The sequence below is a fragment of the Polistes dominula genome, unplaced genomic scaffold (assembly GCF_049000335.1).
Source record: "Polistes dominula isolate Pdom_NZ unplaced genomic scaffold, Pdom_raw_medaka contig_33, whole genome shotgun sequence".
Taxonomy (NCBI): domain Eukaryota; kingdom Metazoa; phylum Arthropoda; class Insecta; order Hymenoptera; family Vespidae; genus Polistes; species Polistes dominula.
This window is the reverse complement of record NW_028300998.1, coordinates 1,993,159-2,014,825: the sequence shown is the minus strand read 5'-3', so window position 1 is coordinate 2,014,825 and position 21,667 is coordinate 1,993,159. Positions and strand designations below refer to the sequence as shown.

General features: G+C 31.6%; 1 protein-coding gene and 1 long non-coding RNA gene across 4 annotated transcripts in view; one reads left to right on the top strand and one right to left on the bottom strand.

Annotated features, from left to right (window-relative positions):
* The window catches only part of LOC149032212 (uncharacterized), a 226,892-nt gene that overhangs the window by 158,856 nt on the left and 46,369 nt on the right, over nt 1-21,667 (top strand). The gene's annotated exons all lie outside the window — the stretch shown is intronic.
* Nucleotides 363-19,744, bottom strand: Ndg (Nidogen). Of its 3 annotated transcripts, XM_015317381.2 has the most exons (21): nt 19,282-19,744; nt 10,562-10,840; nt 9,947-10,152; nt 9,764-9,855; nt 9,536-9,682; nt 8,672-8,905; nt 7,917-8,442; nt 7,636-7,802; nt 7,423-7,551; nt 7,251-7,349; nt 7,015-7,179; nt 6,468-6,605; nt 6,104-6,229; nt 5,816-5,938; nt 5,231-5,574; nt 4,257-4,593; nt 3,255-3,483; nt 2,446-2,621; nt 2,165-2,273; nt 1,932-2,050; nt 363-725 (listed from the first exon to the last, which is right to left on the bottom strand). In XM_015317381.2, the coding sequence occupies exons 1-21, from the start codon at nt 19,501-19,503 to the stop codon at nt 589-591; spliced, it is 4,104 nt and encodes a 1,367-aa protein (XP_015172867.2). In that variant the 5' UTR covers nt 19,504-19,744; the 3' UTR covers nt 363-588. The 3 variants fall into 3 exon arrangements, with proteins under 3 accessions (XP_015172867.2, XP_015172868.2, XP_015172869.2); XM_015317382.2 differs by lacking the exon at nt 6,468-6,605 and having other exon boundaries at nt 19,282-19,732; XM_015317383.2 differs by lacking the exons at nt 5,816-5,938; nt 6,104-6,229; nt 6,468-6,605 and having other exon boundaries at nt 19,282-19,679.

Genomic DNA, 21,667 nt, shown 5'->3' with positions numbered 1-21,667 from the left:
AAAAATTTGCGGAATGTTCAATACGAATTATCAATTCTTTTTTTTTTTTTTTAAATTTTATTAAATAACGCGGCTGACACATACAGCTTCATTTATAAACTGCTATCTAATGTATATTAAATTGAAAAAAAAAATAAAATAAAATAATAAAAATAAAATAAAATAAGAAAAACAAATCAAAAGAAAAAAAAGAAGAGAAAAACAGCATAAAAGAGAGTAATGTTACTTAAAGTAGGTCGAGTGATATTAATATCTAATTAATATTAAAAATAACTTTTTTTATAATTTAGATATTATCTAATAATAAAATGGATACTTTGAACGTCGACTATCTCTTTCTCTCTCCTCCTTCTCTCTTCCTGTTATTTTTTTCTCTTTTTTTTTTTTTTTGTGTCTGAAACGTCTTTTTTCTCTCACGAACTTTTCAGATGCTATCCTAGCTTCGTTATCATCGAATATTAGGATTCGTTTTCTCACATCTTCTTCTTCTTTTTTTTTTCTTCTTCTTCTTCTTTTTCTTCTTCTTTTTCTTCTTCCTTATTCTCTCTCTCTCTCTCTCTCTTTTGTTATTTTTCTTTCGAGATACTACTACGAAGAATTATTAGAATCCGTGCAAGGTTCTGTAGCATCGTCAGCACAAGCACACGTCCTACCACCTTGTCCATCGGGCAAACATAATTGATCTTTGTTGCACCTTCCATTTGCATATTGGCAGACGTTCGTTACTATTAACAAATGAAATTAATTTTATTTCAATAAATATCTAACAAGAAATACGAAAACGACAAATAACAACGAATGACTACTCATTGAATTCAGTAGTAAAAATAGTTACATTGTAGCTATTAAAGTATTTAATAAATTATCTAATAATCTCAAAGACATGATGCATAATGTGATAATACTATTAAACGTAAATTAAAAAATGTAATATGTGATATAGTTTAATTAAATACTGATATATCACTGTTGACAATTATTTTCAAGTTTATATGATGTTATTTCAATTTATTTATATTTCTTAGTTTAGTGTATTCGTAATTTTAGTATGTAACAGCCTATGTACAGGTAACTATGTTTAACTCTTGTACGATTTACTATGTATTAATCTTGTTATTACTATGTAAATTATTTTTTTCTGATATAAATAAATAAATAAATAAATAAATAAATAAATAAATATTTGTTATTTTTTTCTGATTTTATTTTCTAAAGAATAATTCATTATTACAAAAGGAAATAGGTAATGTTAATGGAATAAAAATTGGCAATGTTTTAACAAATCTACGAAGATAAATATATATATACTTATTCTGTGTTTATTTTAAAAATAAATTATCATGGTCCTTGAAAAACAACATTTTACATTATATGAATACTCGCTAAGAGGGCGTAAAGAAAAATGTTCAAAGTTAATGTTAAAGTGGAAAATAAAAAGAAAGAGATACATAAATATATGTATATATTATATCAAAAGAATAACGAGAGGTTGTTGGCGGTAGGTCTTATTCAAAAATTACAAAAACTCGACTTTTACGAGTTTCAAGTCAAACCCTCGAATGCCACTTGTTGCGTGACTGACGCACCATCATGTCGTATGCGTATACTTAATATGCGAGACGTTTTAATTATATTCGTTTCTTTTGCTCTTTTCTCTCTTATTCTTTTTTTATTATTTTTGTATATAATCAACAGCCTAAACACCTTGAATTAGTAATAACATAGATGGATGATCAGTTTGAAAAAACAAACAAATAACCATATCTTGTTGATTCCAAAGAGTTTGTAAAAAAAAGGCGACATTTTTGATAGTAAGAAATGCGGAAAAGATGTTAACAGTGAAGTGACTCTAACTCGTAAAAGGGAGAGTTAAAAATGCAATGATGATTTTTGTATACATTTTATTTATTTTATTGATAAAATCATCCTACCTCTGGGACACGTCTCTGGAACTACAGCAATTCCATATAGTTTGCCATTTCCACCAGGTGGAATCGATAATGCAGGTTGTATTTCTTGTTTGCTCTTCAAAGCTCGTTCAATTTTGTGTCTGTAAAAAATAAAAAAGATAGTACGAATAATATCGATATTTTGTTTGTACTATTATTATTAATATTATTTCTCCTGCGAAAAATTTGATTTGATATTTGACAAGAATACTCACGTCTTCCAATCGGTCCAATAATAATGATTCTGAGAGATTGCCAAGCCAAAGGGATAAATCAAGTCCTTCGCAACGACGTTCACTATTTTCTTATCGATATCGAAGCAAGCTGTGACGATGAAGAAGAAACGAAAAGTTTCGGAAGGGTAGGAAAGAAGAGGAATAAAAAAAAAATAATCAATCGATTGATTCGTTAATATTTGAATATTAGCATATTGCTGAGGTAAGAAATGATAACGGAGGTAGAAAATTAATAGATCAACCAACCGGTGTGTACTTACTTATCGTGAAAGTTCCAGCGTCGGCCCAACAAAGTTCATCAGACGACCAATCGATACTTAATGAATTTGGTAACTTAACGTAATCTCCTTGAAGAAAGATCTCTCTGCCTGTACCGTCTTCATTAGCCCATTCCAACTTTGGCGAGGCTCGGTTCCAATCGGACCAGAATATTTTACTAATATCAAGAAAATGATAATATTTAAATTTTATCAAGAAATATTTCTAAAATCTTATAAGACCCTACTCATTGATAATGAACTATTATATATACATAATAAAAGATGGAACAATCAAATGTTAACATTTGGAAGCTTTTAAAGTTAATTAATGATAAATGATAAATGGGGTTCGATATTTGACATATTTATACCAGAAAAAAAAAAAAACCAATCTTATATAAACCGATATTTGTTATGGAATACATTGATATTATTTTGTATATCATTTTAACAAATAATAAACGTATTTGATATAAACATTTTAAATGCAATTAAGTAAAATCTTCTATATGAAATGTTATCAGTTATGTTTAAAGAAAATATTTGTTTCAACGTTTATGTGACAGATAATTAACTCTATATATATATTACTTAATAAATATTATCGTAAAGCAAGAAAACTGACTGAAATGTTCTCATTTAAAATGTTGCAGCTTGTATATCGAATTTAAAAGGTATCTTCTCTTATAATTAATCGACTTTTTATGTACGACCCCTTTGAGAAATAGTTTCACGAGACAACACCGAGCGATTTATCTTTCTTTCTATAGTGTTCCCTCTTTTATACGTTTTCTAGTATTCTTTCCTACCCTCGATACGGGTGTACGGCGATTCCCCGAGGATTAACCAATCCATCCGAGACAAGGACTTTACGTTTCTTCGTTTCAAGACTGGCCACTTCGACGGTGGCTTTTCCGGAATCAGTCCAAAAAATATTTCTTGAAACCCAATCGACCGACAATCCCTCGGGACTACTGACCTTATCGATGAATACGTCGGCAATCGAACCGTTATAACTCAACTCGAGTATTCTGTTACCTGAGAAATAAAAATCATAACGTCATTATAAGAAAATAATCAAAATTAATGAACTTATTTCAATATAATATGTTTTAATAGAATTGTATATTCGATATAAATGTACGAGTATATTTTCTTTTCATTATTTTTGTAATACATGTTAATTAATTAAATGATCATTTAAAAAATCATTAAAGAAATAGATTATTCCTTTAATTTGTCCTTCTAATTTATGTAAGTCTATTATAAATCACGTTTAATCGTAACACCATTGTCCGCTCGAAAATCCTTCGATTTAATAATCGAATTACCATGATACTTTTTCTCAACAAAGAAATTGAACCGACGGGTATCGTTCCCTTCTGAATTATTTCCAACCTTTCTCTGTTTATTGCAACGCAGGTTCAATGGTTACCGTTTAAACATTAATAGTTACGTCCTACGTGTAATTGCATTGCATTAGTGTTTCATTTCTCATCCTCCACAAATCTCGCTACGACAATTTGCCTTTCCTTTTACGATCGAATTATTTATTTTCAATCGTACGATCGCATTCGAATTATTATTACTATTTGTAAAATATCTATATCTTTCTTTGTTTAATTATTTTTTTCCTTGATCATATTTGTCGTATGTGCATAAATACGAACGATGATCAACGCCCGATCATTGAAATCAAACCACGATCAATTACATATTTTTAATAAATACGTCCAATAAAGTTTTTTCTTTACTTGTTTCCTAATTAACAAACGTATAATTTTGTATAATAATAAAAAATTTATTCGTACCAGTTATATCGCTGGAATAAGCTTTTCCACTAGAACAATCAATATCCACTGCAATAGACATCTGAGTGTATGCTATGTGTATCGGACTTCCTAAATTATCTGGAGTCGGTACAAATGGTATCCTCAAAGTTGCCATTCCTTGGTTAACCAAAAGGAAATTTGCGTCGTGTTTGGGTCTTGTTCGACAGTTAGTACCATCACCAGTATAACCATCGTTGCAAACGCATGCAAAATTATTGTCTCCTGCTGGTACACAGCTAGCATTTGGAGAACAGAGACTTGGGTCTCGTTTACAGGACGACTGTGGTAAACAGGTGAAACCATCTCCGTAATAACCCTAAAATAAAACGTATCAAAATGTTTATTACCATTTCGGAATATATATGTTTCTTATATATAATAATAATATATATAAAACTCTTTAAGGATCAATCATTATACTTTATTCTCCAAAATAATCTCATTCGATTGCTGAATAAGAATAAAGAAAGAAGAATTGTATGGCAAGGAAATATTTTACATTATATATCGAATCGTTCGCTGTATTAACTATTTTTAGAATAAAAAAGAAAAAAAATTTATTACGCTTATTCATCGTTTTTCATTTGAATAAATACATCATTCCATAGACTGCTGATCTAGTGAATTTTATCTATCAATAAAAATCTTTTTTTTTTTTTTTAAACTCCCTATTCTTCAGGTAAAATGTTCTTTTTATTAAAAATTTTTCGTCAAAAGCTTACACATATTTACTGTCGTAAATTTGAAATAACGCGATCGGTAAACTCCAAAGAGCTGTTTACTTTCAAGCGAAATATGTTTTATTTAAAATACAAATATACTTTTTTTTATGCTTATTTGTTTATATACAAATATAAATAAATTTTTTAGATATTTCGATTAAATTAAAAAATGATATTACATTAAAATGAACGAGTTAAATATTTGTTTAGAAAAATAAAACTTCAACGAACCTTCTGACAGATGCAAACGTAATTTGTCGTCGTTTGGTTATAACCACATGCTGCAAATTTTCCGCAATTGAATATAACATTACAACCGATGTGATCTTCGATGCACTGTCGTACACCATCACCGTGATATCCATCGATGCAAGAACATTTGAAGCCGCCATCACCAGTGGAAACACATTGAGCGTTAACGTGGCATTGCGATGGATTCGTCGAACAATCCGCAACTACACACTGACCGTCTACCATACTGAAACCTGGATTGCAGGTGCACTCGTAACGAGAACTCGTTGGATTGTACGTACATCTCTCGTTCTTCATACAATCCGAATTATCGTTGCATTCGTCTAAATAATTAGAAATAATATTGTACCTATCAGAGTTAATCATCACATTAAAAATTACAAAACAACAAAAATAATAATAATCAATCTGTATATATATATAAAATCTGAACAAAAATTATAAAGAAATGGAACAAAAAAAATGATGATGAACTTTATATGAAAATTGAAGTTAAAGAATTCAAATAACAAAAAGAAAAAAGAAAATAGAGAGAAAGAGAGAGAATTGGATGACTCAATGCACCAATAGGACTGCAGGTTGTTCCGTCGCCTTCGAATCCAGGATTGCAGATGCATTTTGCGATGGGTTCCTCGTATTGGCATGAAGCATTTGGATCACATGTGTCGACATCCATACAGGACACCTCTGTTCAGAAAATAACAAGTTTGTTTTGCCTTTTATGATCGATTTTATAACGTACCTTGACAATATTCCTTGGATTATATATAATACGTGAATGTATGTACTTGTCTTAAAAAAAATGGTTCTATTTGTTTATAAAAACACGATGCTTTAATTGTTTTAATTTACCTCTCTTCGTGCATTCTATACCGTCACCATCGTATCCAGTATTGCAACGACACTCATAATCACCAGTGATTGGTACGTAGACGCACTGAGCGTAAGGATGGCATCTATTCACCACGTTGCATGATGCTAGAGACAAGCATGAAGCAATTATAACAGATTGCCTTTTTGCCAGGCAGCTTTATGAATAATATTAAAAAATAATAAAATGATCGAATGATCAACGATGATATTTTATCTTCGTTGAAGTTATACTACATTTGTAATGAAAAATATTATCAAAGAAAATCGAAAGGATGGTGCAAAAGCATTTGAAATGTTTGTTAGTAGATTAAACTTGCTCAAGCCTATCGGGAGCGGATCGTACGGTGAAATCCAGTTGGACCCATTGTATTGTGGTTGAACCCTGGGATAGGAATACAAATCTTCTCTGGAAGACCATAATTGTATCCCCATGGACATATGCAGTCATCTTCGAAACATTCCGGAAGTGGACGTGCCGATACTAAAATGTACGATGCAGTAGAAACCATAGATCGTTAGCAATAGTCTTCATGCCAGATATTTTCTGCTTGGTTGATCGAAAATGCTTTAATTCTATTATATTAAACGTGCAATACATTTCTTAACTAATTCATTTAATTTTCTTTTATTTTAGTTCTATTTTTTTTTTTTTTTTATTCAATGTAAAACTGCAAACACATTAAAGATTGAAATAAATATAATAATTCGTAAATATCAAGCAAAGGTATACTACATGCTTCGTTAATTCAGACATGCCGAAAAATTCAGCATTAAGTGAACTGTCATTCGCGAAGTAATTTCATTACCTTGGTCAGTATAAATCCCAAAAATTCATATTTCAAGGAAACGAATTGAGTTCATTAAAAGATTTGATTAATTTGAAAACTTACAATCTCGTATATAGTCAACAGTTGTATAACCGTCCTCTTCTCTGATGCATATGTCATCTTGTAATTTCCATCCTGATGGACACCAGCAAGAGTCGTTTGAACATTGCGGTTGCAGTGTATCTTCCGTTATCGTATCATTTTCAGAATAACAAGTGTATCCATCTCCTTGATATCCAAAAAATAAAATCAATTATTTAGATGATATGTGAATTAAATGAAATCGATATAATACCTACCGATATAACCAGCTGAGCAAATACAGACGTGCTTTTGTTTATCTCCATCGAAACTGCACATGCCATTGGGCGAACAATTATTCTCGATATCACAAGAGACTATAAAAATTGATAAAAACAAAATATATTGTTACCGTATATTGGTAAAGTTTACTTAATAAATAAAACTTACCATGTTTAATGGGGAAACAGCCTTGATCAGATTGATCAAAGCCAGGAGAACAAATACAAGTCGGTGTATTTTCTATTATTATACACACCTCGTAAGTTTGGCAACGAATATCTTCACAAGAAGGAAGTTCTAAGATCAAATAAACACTTTGTGTTTAATATTACTGACAGTCTGTAAATTACCGATCGTTGAAAAAGTAGAAAGAACGCTTACTTTCGCAAATTCGTCCATCCCCTGAAAAACCAGGTCGGCAATGACAAGAGTGACTTCCTTCTTGATTGATACACTGAGCATCGGGAGAACACATGTGATTACCAGCAGTGCATTCATTGACGTCCACGCAAATGGCGCTACCATCTTCTTCGTAAAGGTACTGATATCTTAGCAAACATAGATCGATCGAATCAATCGTTTCTTGAATTATTTTGTTGAAATGTTCAATTTTGAGGATTATAACTCTAGCATATTAAAATCTATTACTTTAAGATACTTACCCAGGATTGCAAACACATTTAAAGCTGTCCTCATCAACGACACAAGAACTGTGCTCTCCACATGTTTCTTTACCTTGTATACATGGATCTTCCTCTTCTAAAGGTGCGATCTTTGTATTAACAGCAAATCTAATAATTCCTTCCCTTGCTTCATAAGTTGTTACACCCCTATGGAATTTTAACCTAGACGAATCTTCTTCTAAATCATTTTCGGCATATGGACATTCGTTATAAACGATTGTTTGATCCTGCATGAAAGTCAATTCACGTTCACCATATCCACTCATCAGTTTGCAAGTTCTTTCACTTTGAGAACGCAATAATCCAGGTTCCGATCTTGTATAAACTTCATCGTGATCTCCGCATTCGACTTTTGTGTCTGGTTCTAAATATGGTAATTTTCCGGTTATTTCTGCTTCCATTTTCAATTGTCCGAAGACATCTAATCCCTGATAATTATTTCGTATGGTCACTCTGTCGTTAGTGGACGTAAAAAGAAGATCAGCTGTGTGATTGAATAGACCACCTAAAGGGATATCAAATGATTGATTCTAATCAGTTTGTTTGTTTTAGAACTAAAAGAATCTATTAGAAATAACTTTGAGAATTAATGATTGGATAATAAATTCAAACTAGTTCGTTGTTTTATAATGAAATGAATTGATAGATGATAGTTTCGGAATTAGGATGATTTATTAAAGATTAATTGGATCGTAAGACAGGTAGGATTTAATAAAAATAAATTATATTCAGACCTGTAAGTTCGTATCCATTTTTAGTTTCACTAATTGGTTTTGCAAATAGCCAACCAATAACACCACCGAGATTACTCAAAAGTTGAAAACTTGAGCCTATCTCTTCTGGTACCCTCGATAAAGCAGTGTATGTCCTTCCATCTTTGGTTTGTACGTAGCATTGAAGATCCCTCGACGGAAATTCAATTTCATTGATCTTACCGGAAATACGACCAATGACGCGAAGAGGAACGTCTGAAAGATCGATCTTAAGAAAAAGAGAGCTCTAATGGGATCGTCTGTTATCTTTACAGATATTATTACTTGTTCAGGTTTCCTTTTAAAAAAGATACAAAATGAACTATAAATATATTCCGAAAATCGTTCGTTATACTCATCAAAAGAAATGTTCAAAAGTTTTCACGGTACTCTAATAGTAAGAACGACATTTTACGAGTGTCTACCAAGAAACGGAGAGATCTCGTAAACTATGAATAGATCAGAGAAAACTTACTGTAAGTTGAGTATTTACTACGAGACATTTATCTGTTCAACGACGAAAACAGTGTTGCTTTGTGTTAAGCTAGATCTTTTCGAAGAAACGACATTTAAAAAGATTCCTTATTCTCGAGTGATGAGCTACATCAAAGAACGTTTCTTTGATGGTGTCAATTAGTAGTCAGAGATGAACTCGAGAAACATGAGGGAGCCTTGTTCAGTTAAATTGTAACTATGCAAAACGATCTCTTTCATTTGAAAGGATCAAATGACAAATCTCTAATATCACTGGCTCATAAAATCTTTCGAATATGTACAAATTTTGTTTAATAAACATACATAAAATATTAAGAGATAAGAATCGAGTTACACGTGATACTAACTTACCATTTGGTTGACAAGATTTTCCATTTCCAAAGAATCCTTGTTTACAGCTGCAACAAAAGCCAACCTCATAGTCAATACAAGTTGCTTTACTGTGACAAGTCGTGGCACCGGTTCTGCAACTCATTATTCGACTACCACTTGTGGTATCTAATCGAGACAATTTTCGGTTCATTATATTTATGATTAGTACTATAATTTTTAAAATTATATTCTAATGAGAATAATAACCTTCTATACTATCAGGAGGCTTGACATCTTCACCTTCATCAATTGGTCCTACTTGAAAAGCCCAGTGACCAGGTCTGTTAATATTTGACCATCTGATTGAAAAAGAAGATATCAATTTGTTAGACTATACTGATTGTAATATCATGATTTTTCTTCCTTCTAATTAATCCTTTCAAGACTTACTTATCTACATTTTGAATCTGATCAGTGCCTGAACCTTGTAATGTTGTTATTCGACCTTCGCTCATAAAACCTGCCTGAGCCTTGGCATCTGGTAATCCATTAGGATGTGACTCTGCTTGTATCCATTGTATTCCATTTTCTGGATATAATAATTCAACGAAAGAATGTGTGCCATTCGAAGAGATGGCTACTTGATAAGTATTCACCTACAAACGAACGATTAATTATACAACATTTGATCTCTCACGTTAATTATGAACAATAAAGTACTATCTTAGAAACAAATTGAATCGTTTTTACAATCTTTCGTAGTATTTTTAGTATTTACAATGTTTAATTATCTCATATATATATTCAGATAAAAAAAAAATTTATCCAAATAAACATAACAAATATAAACGATTATTTATATCACTTTGTTGTACTGTATTTCTTGAATAAATATTTTTTAATTTTATAATAAAATTAATTTTTTATTATGTTTTTATTTATAAGAAATAAGAATGAAAAGAAATGAAATATAAATAACTAAATATATAGAAAGTATCAAATATTTTTGTTGAATTTTTTTGTTTTTTGTTTTTAAGTAATATAAAATAAAAGTCGAACATTCACCTTATCGCTTTTTTCGTTATAATAACCAACATCTAACCAAGTTGCCAAAAAGACGTGGGTCGGCTCGAAATCAAGCGCATCCTTGAACGTGCTTCGTATCATTCCACCTGCTCTCGCAATAACCTCCGGGGAATCCGTCTCAGCCCAATAAATCATTCCTGATGCTCTCGTATCGACGTGGGTGTAGAGTGGTGCGATCACCGGATCATCCAATGGGAAGGCAATGTTAAAGAACCTTTGCATTGCCCGTGCAAAAGATAGGACGCCGTTTGCATTTACCTGGACTCGTTTGAACGAAGTATACGTCAATTATCGGCAAAAGTCTCTTTGTTTTTATATCAAAGAAATCAATTTTAATATAATTCTTAAATATAATGTACCTATCATTTGTCGAATAATTGATCTTCCTATTAGAGTAATTTTAAATCAAGAATATAAATTGTGATATATATTACTTATTCACGATTTCTCTTTCAATGTAGAATGAATCAATCAGCTTATAGATAAATTTTTCAATATAATTAATTCATTCCAGAGTAGATGATTTTTCTTTCAATTATAATAAGATTAAAGATACTTAGAAATTTCTTGATCATAATTTTATTATTTTCTATCGAACTTTCTGATTGTAATAATTTAAGATCAATTACGAATAAAGTAATAGTTAAACAAAAGTTGATACGAGATTGACTTTTTAATAGGAAAGATCAAAGTATAAAGTCAAACAACTGAAAATGACGAGAAAGGGAGAAGCTTATTCAAATGACTTGACTTTTGAGAATTTTCGCATTTAAGTACGCAAATAATCAAAGTAGCGCTAGTCAGGTGAATTCCGCGAGACGTTTGAAAATTCAGCGATGACGTTATCAAATATCTGACTCAAGTGGCATGCATTTACCCGTTAATGACCATAATTGCCATCGTGTCTGTACCCCCGTACCGAACTACACTATGCCATTTACCGAAGAAACGAGATTCCTACGAGCAAGACAATAGAGTCGTGTTCCGAACTAACGAGTCTTTTGCTCAAACTGCTCCGCTAAGCGAAAAAGACCTTTGAACTCGTACGTATGCGGAACTACCTTTTCAAATGTACAATTAAAATAGGAAAAAGACACATTATATACCAGATCCAAAGCATGAAAAATAATCCTAATTTATAAAAATGGAAACAATATAGGACAATTATTTTCTAATAACCTGATCATACGATCAAAATTTGACTATAGTTCAAATGCATACTCATTTTCTCGGTTGATTGTAAATATAAATACAAATTGTCTGTCCTAATAAGAAAAATAAAATGTTCTTTTATTTTTTTATGTTTCTTTCGATTTGATCAAACGTTCACTTTATTGTTATTAATTATAATAACCAATGATAAAAATAATTATTAAAAAGAAGTGTTTATTATATCGAATATCTGCACAAAAAAATGTATATATATATATATATTTATTTTTATAAATAATGAATTAAAATGATACAAATATATATTTGAATAATTATTATAAAAGCTTTTATATTTAACATTAATTAAAGAAAAAACTCGTTGTCGCAGTCATAACCATTATATACCATTTTAGAAATTATCTCTAGCAGTTAATGTTTAATGCTTGAGGAAATCCAGGAGAACGTTGGAAGGATCTAACGTAAGCTAATAAAGAGCGTTCGCCTTTATCCTCTTGTGGCATAGAAAAGGGATCATTTTTTTTCGCAAAGAGCCACCAGCGACCCTTTACTATCTTTTCTTTTGTGTTCCCCTCTTCCACCCCTCCCCACCCCCCACATCTATTCTATTTCTCTTTTTTATCGTTTTCCATGACAAATACGATTACGAATATACATTAATCTACCTTTCTGACATTTTCTGTCTCGGAGGAGGAGGGGGAAAGGGGAAATAAATAATAAAAAATAAAACAATTAATAGCGATTAATAAAAAAAAGAAAAGCAAAGAAAAATATCAATAATTGAATGAAGAGAAACGAGTGGAGGGGGGTTTGGGTCAACAGGTAAATTGTCAGCACGTGCCACGAGCAAAATTCAACGGTGACGTAATTGATAGGCTCGATGAACGAGCTCTACAGGACGTATACAGAGAAAGATAGAGAGAGAGAGAGGGAGAGAAAGAGAGAAAGAGAGAAAGAGAGAGAAAGGTTCAACAGCACGCGTTTCGTTTCAGCGCGTTTCAATGCGTCGAGATGTCATTCACCCAACAACAACGCTTGACGGTTCAAAGTTAGCTGACGCTTACCGATGGTTGTTTGCGTTCGCATAAACGTGCTTTGAGTTCGTTTCATCTTTCTCTCCATCATTTTTCTCCCTCTCTCGTTCTTTTTCTTATATGTTTAACAACCGTTCCTCTTTTCTTTTCGTCGATCAACGAAAGGTCTTCGAAATTGATGCTCAGACGCAGCTGTCGCTTCTTGAAGAAAGTTTCGTTCTCGTTAATGAGACGACATTAAAGCTCCCTCGAAAGATGTTCTCTCATTTCTCTTCTTTCTCTTTCTATCTTTCTCACTGTACACGTGGGACCTTGTTATCACGAACGAATTCCATCTAAATTCTTCGTGGAATTTTCTATGGATTTTCAATGACACGGAATTAAATTTTTATCTTATTTATATTACTTATTGACGCGAATTGTCAATCATTTCACGATAATCATTTGTTTTCAATTATTTTCAATTATAATTCGTTTTTACTAATAATTTTTGTATATTATTTTGTTTCCAATCATAACATCGAGTAATAAAATTCTCATTGAACTTCGGTGTTCTATAAACAGCGATAAATGTTATCTTAACAAAAATTAGATTTAATAGAATTTTTTTTATTTACATCTGGTAATATATATTAATGAGAAATCTGACCATGGATAAGTACATGGAGAACTACTTATCGTTAGAAAGCTGTCATGTGACATATGTAGATAGAGTGACGTTTTTTGTATACAATTGCTATCGGACTTTGAAAAAAAAAAAAAAAAAATACGTATCTTTCCATATCGTCAATTGCGAGTAACGACCGACGATAGTTGAAATAAATTGTTTCTATTTCTTTTTTTTTATTCTCCCTAGCCGTTTTCGAAAAGTGTATCTAAATTTTAGTTGTCCTTAATTCGATGCTTTAATTAAGACCGTTAAAATTCATAACAAGTTCCTAGATTTTTATAAATAAACCAAGATTTTAATTGTTACAAAAGTAACATTCTATTTTTTTGATTAATTAAACTTATTAACAAAACTTTGCCTATTTTTGTTTATTATAATATGTAAAAGAAAAATAATAATAAACTTCGCTTATGTAAATTAATGTAAAAAAAAAAATAACATTTAACATTAATGATAAATGAGAAATTTCGATTTTTTCATTTTTATCGAAGAGTTAAGAAAAATAATTTTATGATACGATAAGTTCTAAAACGTCTAAATCTATTTGACTATTTGAAAGATTTGTCACTCGCGTGCTAGCGAAGACTGAGTCTTGATCATGCTATCTCGGTCGAAGCTATCGCGGGGGGGTCGTAGGTCAGAACGAAGCCGATGACACACACTCATGTGGGGATAATCGCAGTGGAGAAGTGTGAATGAACAAGGAAAACTGTACAAATAGATAAGAATGTAAGGAAGTAATATAGTATGTCAAGTGAAAGAGTGAGAGAGAGAGGGAGAGAAAGTGGTAAAACAAAACAAAAGAAAATGTCACATAGTATCTTGAGAGATATTTACATCTCTTTGAAAAATGTCTTCTTTTTAATAATTGTTAGATAAATCGATTTAAATTAGAAACAATTATTATCCCGATTGATTTTTTTTTTTTTTTCTTTCAAAATTTGCTTCTCTAATAATAATTATTATTACATTAAATTATTTGTATTATTAATTTAATGATAGATATTACAGACTAATATTTATTATTATAATGAATTATTTCAAAAATTATTTTCTTTCAATTATTTTTTCATTATATTCTATTATAAATGTTTATACTAATCAATTCAAATTGTTGTTGACATATAAATGAGAATACTCAGATGATTGAATTGTTTATTCTTAATTTAATGATCATTAAGATCGTATTTATCCGTTGAAATATTCGACTAATCAAAATGTCATCGTTCCGATATCTAATCTCAATTTAATAAGAGAGTGTTTATGTGATCTCAAGTATGAGGCTGTTCGAACTAACATAAGACAAAATGATGACGATATTCTTTCGCTGATGATGCTGATGATGCAGTATCTACGTAAAACTTGAATGAGGAGAGCAACGATGATAACGCATGCCGCACGCGCTAACGCAATCGTGTAATCGGGTGCAATCATTTTGATGACTGCGAATCGTCGACGATAACGGACGGAATCGGAGATGATTGTCGTGTAGGCAGCCTTTGCTCCTAACTAGAACGTCGCTTTTTAGACCCGTCATTGTATATATCGCGATATATATCTGTGTCAATCAATTCGTCACGTCATATGTCGTCAAAATTGCATTTTTGCATCCCGAAATGTAATCTTTTCTTGTTGATATTTTGTCAAATCATATTTACGATCGTTCTTTAATAATAAATAATACGACAATGTATATTATTTAATCGAATTATTCTACTTTTTATTTTACTGATGTTTTAATCAATTTGCTCTTATATAAAATTGTAAATTTTTTGCAATTTGTTTTTATTATGAACTTATTTTTTTTTTAAATCTTTACAATGAATTGAAATCATTTCATTAAATTTTGATTATCTATCTTGTTACGGTAAACATAGAAATAAATTTGTTTATGCATAATTAATTCAAGAGTTTATATTTTTATTCAAACGAATTTATATTAGATAAAGTAATTCATTTAGATTTTATTGGATATTGTTTGTTTTATAACGTCAAGAGGTTTAAATGAAACGAGAAATATAGCTCGATTTCAATTTACATAAACACAGCGATTAGAAATTTCTCAACGTTGTTCTCTCACTTTAACCAGAGAAACGTTGACTAATGTGGGAAAGCTTCAAGGCTAATTGCTAACATTTTACAGCGTTGGACCACGTGCCGCGTTAACGTCTAATCGTCTATTCCACATATACCAACATACGTACATACATACATATATACATACAACTAAAGGTGACTAGACTGCATCAACTCGTGTAAACACTCGTAGACATTTATTGTCTACTCCCTAACCCGTTATTCTAATCTAACGTTTATTATACCAATTCTACCGAAAGTAAGTTTAACTTGTATACAAAAAGAAAGAGAGAGAAACAAAGATATCATTTTAGAAATTTAGACTAACTACATGATTAATTTTAACAAGAATTGTAATAAATAGCGCACAAATAATAATAAATAAGTTGAAAGTTTTCTTAAATAAATGATAAGAATACTAAACGTTTAATCTTATTTTTCATGAAAAATTTCATCTCAAACAAACAGTTTATTTTTTGAAATTTGAAACTTTGAATAGCCTAATCAATATGATTGAGATACTTGTGTTTAAAAATTATTTAAAAAGGAAAGCACCTCTAATAATGAAAATATCGACAAAACTTTATCCTACGATTATTCTATGTTTAATAAATGATCTATAAAATCGTTTTCGTGATCCTAATACACGCGAAATGTAATTTTGTTTCTAAACGACTCGCTCTTGTTTCGACGAGGAAGCAATATAAGCCAAATGGATACACGAAAATTCACGACCAGGAACCTGTCCTATACATGTAAGTACAAACGTATATTATATATACATATATATATGTATATACGGCAGGTTTATAGGTACGTATTTGTACGTGCATGTCGATTAATAATGCGACGATCATTCTAGCGGACGATTGAATTATTGACGTGTCGATGAATGGAAACGACGCATGACAGATCGCAATCACGTTGCAACGCGTGACTGAAAGCATTTACGTGCGATTTACAAAGGGTGCAATCCTAGCGCGTTCGTACGAAATGATGTGCAGATTTAGCAAAGAACAAAACAAAATATTAGAGAAACAAAAAAAGAATGAACAATTAAGGAAGGATAAAAAGGAAAAGATAAGAATGAATCTCTCGATGGGATATTTTTCATCGTAAAGAAAAAAAAACATAAAAGTCAAGGTTGTACTATTTGTCTTTCCATTGTTTTATACTTCAAACAACAAGACAATACATATCCGTAGGATGATGATTTTCGATGTAGAGAATAAATTCTGACGGAATCGATTCTATCTAACGAGGAAAAAGTAATGAACGCAACAGCCCGTCACGCTTCCACGCATGAGCTCATACGTCTAAAGACGCAATAAACCGATGCAAGAGAGATTAATCTTTCAATTAGGTTTGCACTTTAAGAGCAAAAGAAAAAGAGAGAAGAGAGAGAGAGAGAACGGCATAGTACGTAATCAACGTTCATTCATAAGAACTACTAGTTACTACGTAGCACGTTGCTATTCCATGAAGAGTGAGATCACAATAACTGTAACAGGCCCTATAGAATTTTGTTGTTAATTGTGTATTTTACCATATTCGCCTATCGATGTTTCGGACGCTGATGTCAGGGACGCTGACTCAAACGTATCGTTGGCATTTAAACTTGGAGATTATCCTAGAGATTCTATTATCTATTCTTTAAATCTTATTTAAATAGAATTAATTCTATATACAGGGTACACGTAATAACTACTGATGTATGAGTCGAGTTATAACTTTATTACAAATATTTACAGAAGTACATCGGTTCAATTGTGTAACTATACAACTACTCATAATTTCAACTATGCAACTACAAACTCATCTTAATTGATGATAAAGCTTGTTAAACAATGCAAAAATTTGTTCTATTTGCAAAAGGAAGAATATGATAGTTCGATATAGTTACTACATAGATATATTCTGTATAAGTTCTTGTTAATTTTATTCGAAGTTAAACTCTTTACAAATAGTTAACTAGATGAATAGAAATTATGAAATGTGTTCTAAAGCAATATATAAATATTCTTGCTTTTGAATATCAACATTTTATTGAATAAATTAACATATCTATAAACGATGAACGAGTAATTAATTAATTTTGTTGCGAGTTATTTATTAACATTTATATATGATGTCTTATAATAAAATTTATCGAGGATGTGGTATTCGAAGACGTATTTAAAGGTGTTAAAAATTCTCTTTAAAATGTCTTAGAAAAGGGCTGGACCCGTACGACGACCCAGTACAATTAAACGATTGCGACAAGTAGCCGTTTGACCGTCATTACGTTCAATGAATTCGTGTCACGCTAGAAGATGACGACAGATTAGTCCAGCAGACGAATTAAAAGAATGAACAAATATTCGCGGCTACCCGAATGCTAGAATGAAATTGATATTAACGAATTGTTTAATTATGTCACTTGTATTCACATATATTTTCTTTTCCTCTAGTTATTGGTCGGTAATATATGTATATATATATATGGTGACACTAAAGATCGAAATTGAAAAATGTCAAGATTCACATGATCATTTGCTCGCTGTATGTCCGAAATATTAATGTATAAGAATACACCAATATACCAAATATTTGGTACTTAACCAACGTATTTGGTACGTGTTGACATTCAACCATGTGAATCTTGATATTCTCTAATTTCAGTCTTTCACGGTAACATATATGTTTCCTTATTTATGATAATACGATCCAAAGAATGTAAAAATTTCTCCCTCTCTCTCTCTTTCTCTTTTTCTCAAGAATTTCTACGTTAAAACTTTATCGTCTCTCGAAAAAGCGACGTAAAAATAGAACGGATGCTACAAATAAATTTGCGAAGTGAAATGATTAAGAAGTTGGAACACGATAGAAATAAATATATGTGGATAAAGAAAGAAAGAGAAAGAGGAAGGGAGAGAAAGAGAAAATGGAAGATCATCAAAGTGTAATATTATTATTAGGATACGAGTCCTATATATATATATATATATATATATATAGATCCAAATAAAAAATTAAGAAGAACGTTAATAAGGAAGATAAATATAAAAATATATCATAATAAAAAAATGCTATAGTTATTAATGTTTTAAATTAATTAATTTTTTCTTGCATACTTTATTGCTTTAATACTCATAGTCATACTATGGTGGCGTTACACTCGAACAACTCGAATTATCAAGACTAGCGAGGTAATAGAGTCATCTTGAAGTTAGTCTTGTCGAAATTATCGTAGAGAACAAAGTCGACAATTAATATCGGTCGCCTAGTTCGTGTTACAGAGGAGAATAACACGAACTCGGGCCAATAAGAATCGGACGTTAGAGAGTTTCTAAATATACTCACTAATAAAGACTATATTTACGAACCGGACTGTAAAACCGATATCATATTTTTCTTTTAAGCAAACAAATTCTCTTCGAAAATTTTTTTCTACGAAATATTATAAATAGTAGATATTTTTAAATATATATATATATGAATATTATTTTCGAAGTATGTCATATGTGTACATGTGCATGTGATAAATTGATCATAGACTGATAAGGATAAAAAATAACACTTGCCTTATCCAAAAAGTAGAGGCAAGAAATAAATGAAAATAAAAATTCAGCTATTATTGAACACTAACTTGAAATATTCGACGAAATCTCAAATATTTCTATTAAAATATTGATAAAGTTTGTGATAAAAAAAAGAAAACAAAAATATAGTGGGATTGTTTTACGAAATATTACTCGAATATTACTCACGAATATGTTATTGTAGACTTTATCGTAAAAAACAATAGGTGTTTTGAGAATTGCTTCGATAGATTGGAGAATCCCATTGGCGTCGTATTCGAGTGCATTCGCTCCTGGAACATTGTAAGGGTAGAGATCGTTCTTGGAGAGAGCATGGTAAGATGGCACGAAAAGAAAGAGGATGATCAGGGCCAAACACGAAACGCCGGTGAAACGTTCGTCGCGAGCCATTCTCTCGGACTGTCTTAACGCTACTGCCGAGAGATCGGTTCTCTCGAAAATGGCTCATGCGAGTCTCTCTCTCTCTCTTTCTCTCTCTCTCTCTCTCTCTCATACACACACACTGTATCTGTCTGTCTATCTTTCTTTTTCTTCATCGTGCGTTCGCTCGTTTCTCTACTTCTTGCCGCCCCCTAATCTGCCGCCTCCGAGCAGCAGTCTCAACGTCTCGTTTCTTCTTCTTCTTATTCTTATTCTTTTTTATGCCAAGCGATAATTTCGTCGAACGTTCACGGAGATCGATCCTCCTCCCTATTTTTTTTTCCCGTGTTTTTTCTATTTTCTTTTTTTAAATAATTATTTTTATTTTATTTTGGTTTTTTTTTCTCTCCCATGTTACCTATGTACAAACTCATGTAAGATTTCAATAGACAACGAGGAAAATGATTTTCATTTCAACCTACATCCACCTACATTTTTTTTCTGTCTCTGTCTCTTTCTTTCTCTCTTTATCTATCTATCTATCTCCTTTTTTATTTATCTTCCTAGCAATGTAGTAGAAAAGTGGATAGAGAGGACGATGGACGATTAGATCGTTCAACGACGCGGGAAAGTATCATCTCGTTTTACTTCAACATACGAAGGCGTCTCCACCTCTTCTTCCTCTTTTTCCACCTTCTATTTCTCCTCCTGCCCCTTCTTCTCCTTCTACTTTTCTATCTTTTTCTCTTTCTTCTCCTTTTCTTTCTCTTTCTCTTTCTCTTTCTTCTTCTTCTTCTTCATCGTCGTCCTATGTGCGTGAGATTTATTTGTCTGGCAGCTTGCCGCGATGCCCATCCAGACGAATAAATAAAAGGGCTAAGCTTCGCGTCCACTCGACACAAACTCAAGTAAAAAAGGAAAGTTCTACTTTAGTCATGTACACGTTTAATTTCTTTTTTTTTTTATTTTTTTTTATTTCTTTTTATATGTACACCTATTTATTTGCGAAAGATTAACGTCGATAGGATTTACGATTTATCGCGAAATTATTCGAGAATTTGTTTTTAATGCATTTCACATGTACGTGTTTATATCCTAACGTGTTGCACGAATCATTAGCATCAAACCTTCTTACAAAAATGCTTAAATATATTGTCTGGATGAATATGTATACATATGTATAAAAAATGTTAATCAAACTCAATAAAATCCATATAATCATCTGAAATTATCTCGTCACGTTTTGCCTTTTTATCAATGTTGTAATGATGAAAACTTTTCAAGCATCTACGAATGATGAACTAATTTTTGTCACGAAGCTTAACGTTAATAATCATTGACAATCCTACTACCAGTACTAATTATGTAGAAATATTTTCTCAAGGAGACAGACAACTGATGCAACTTTGAAAAATTTTTGTAAAAATAACGATTGGATCAGTACGTATGAGTCTTTTCTGTAGAAAATATGTCCCACGCGTAATTAGAACGTTAGCAAGACACGCAACGCGGTAGTTCACCGTTTACATGTTAATGTCCTCGTATTAGCTAATGTAAGAGATGCGATATTAAATGATTAGACGATCCGAGATGTCTACCGAGTCATTCGACCTTTCTTTCTTCGTTCATTCTTAAGTTAATTATTCAATGATTGTCGTTATGCGATTTAATACTATGGACGTAAGTACATTGATAAGATAAAATGATCTTTCGAATAACAATGAACGACCTGATTGACATCGACAGGTGTCTTTGACATTCAACGTGAAACGCTTTTGACGAGCTTCCTCTATCCTTTCCCCTTCACCCTCCTCCTCCCACCACCACGTTAAATTCATACCGTCTCGTACAATTCTAATCGTCGTTGATGCGATCGAGCACGTTCGCCAAACGAAGCTAATATTTTCTAAAGAGGACAGTCTTTTTTTTTTACGAAGGCAAATGATACACTCTCTTTCGTTCATGCATTATATTTTATGCGTGATTAACTAACATGACGTTAAATTCAATTGTATCTTCGGTTAAAACCGTTCAAATGCCAAGGCTTCGTTGGCCTTACGTGTTACGATACGTATCATTGGCCCTGATTTTATAGCTTTAATTACGCTAATCATCGACCCTTCTCGTTGCTCGGCCTAACTCACTTCCAAGGATAATCCACTTTGCGTCCCGAATATCTAAGGAGTAGTCTAAT

Coding starts and splice junctions, on each gene's coding strand:
- Ndg (XM_015317381.2), bottom strand. CDS start 19,503: ATGGCTCGCGACGAACGTTTCACCGGCGTTTCGTGTTTGGCCCTGATC. Junction 7,350..7,422: donor CTGTTTCCCCATTAAACATG/GTAAGTTTTATT, acceptor CAATTTTTATAG/TCTCTTGTGATATCGAGAAT. Junction 6,606..7,014: donor TGTTGACTATATACGAGATT/GTAAGTTTTCAA, acceptor CGTACATTTTAG/TATCGGCACGTCCACTTCCG.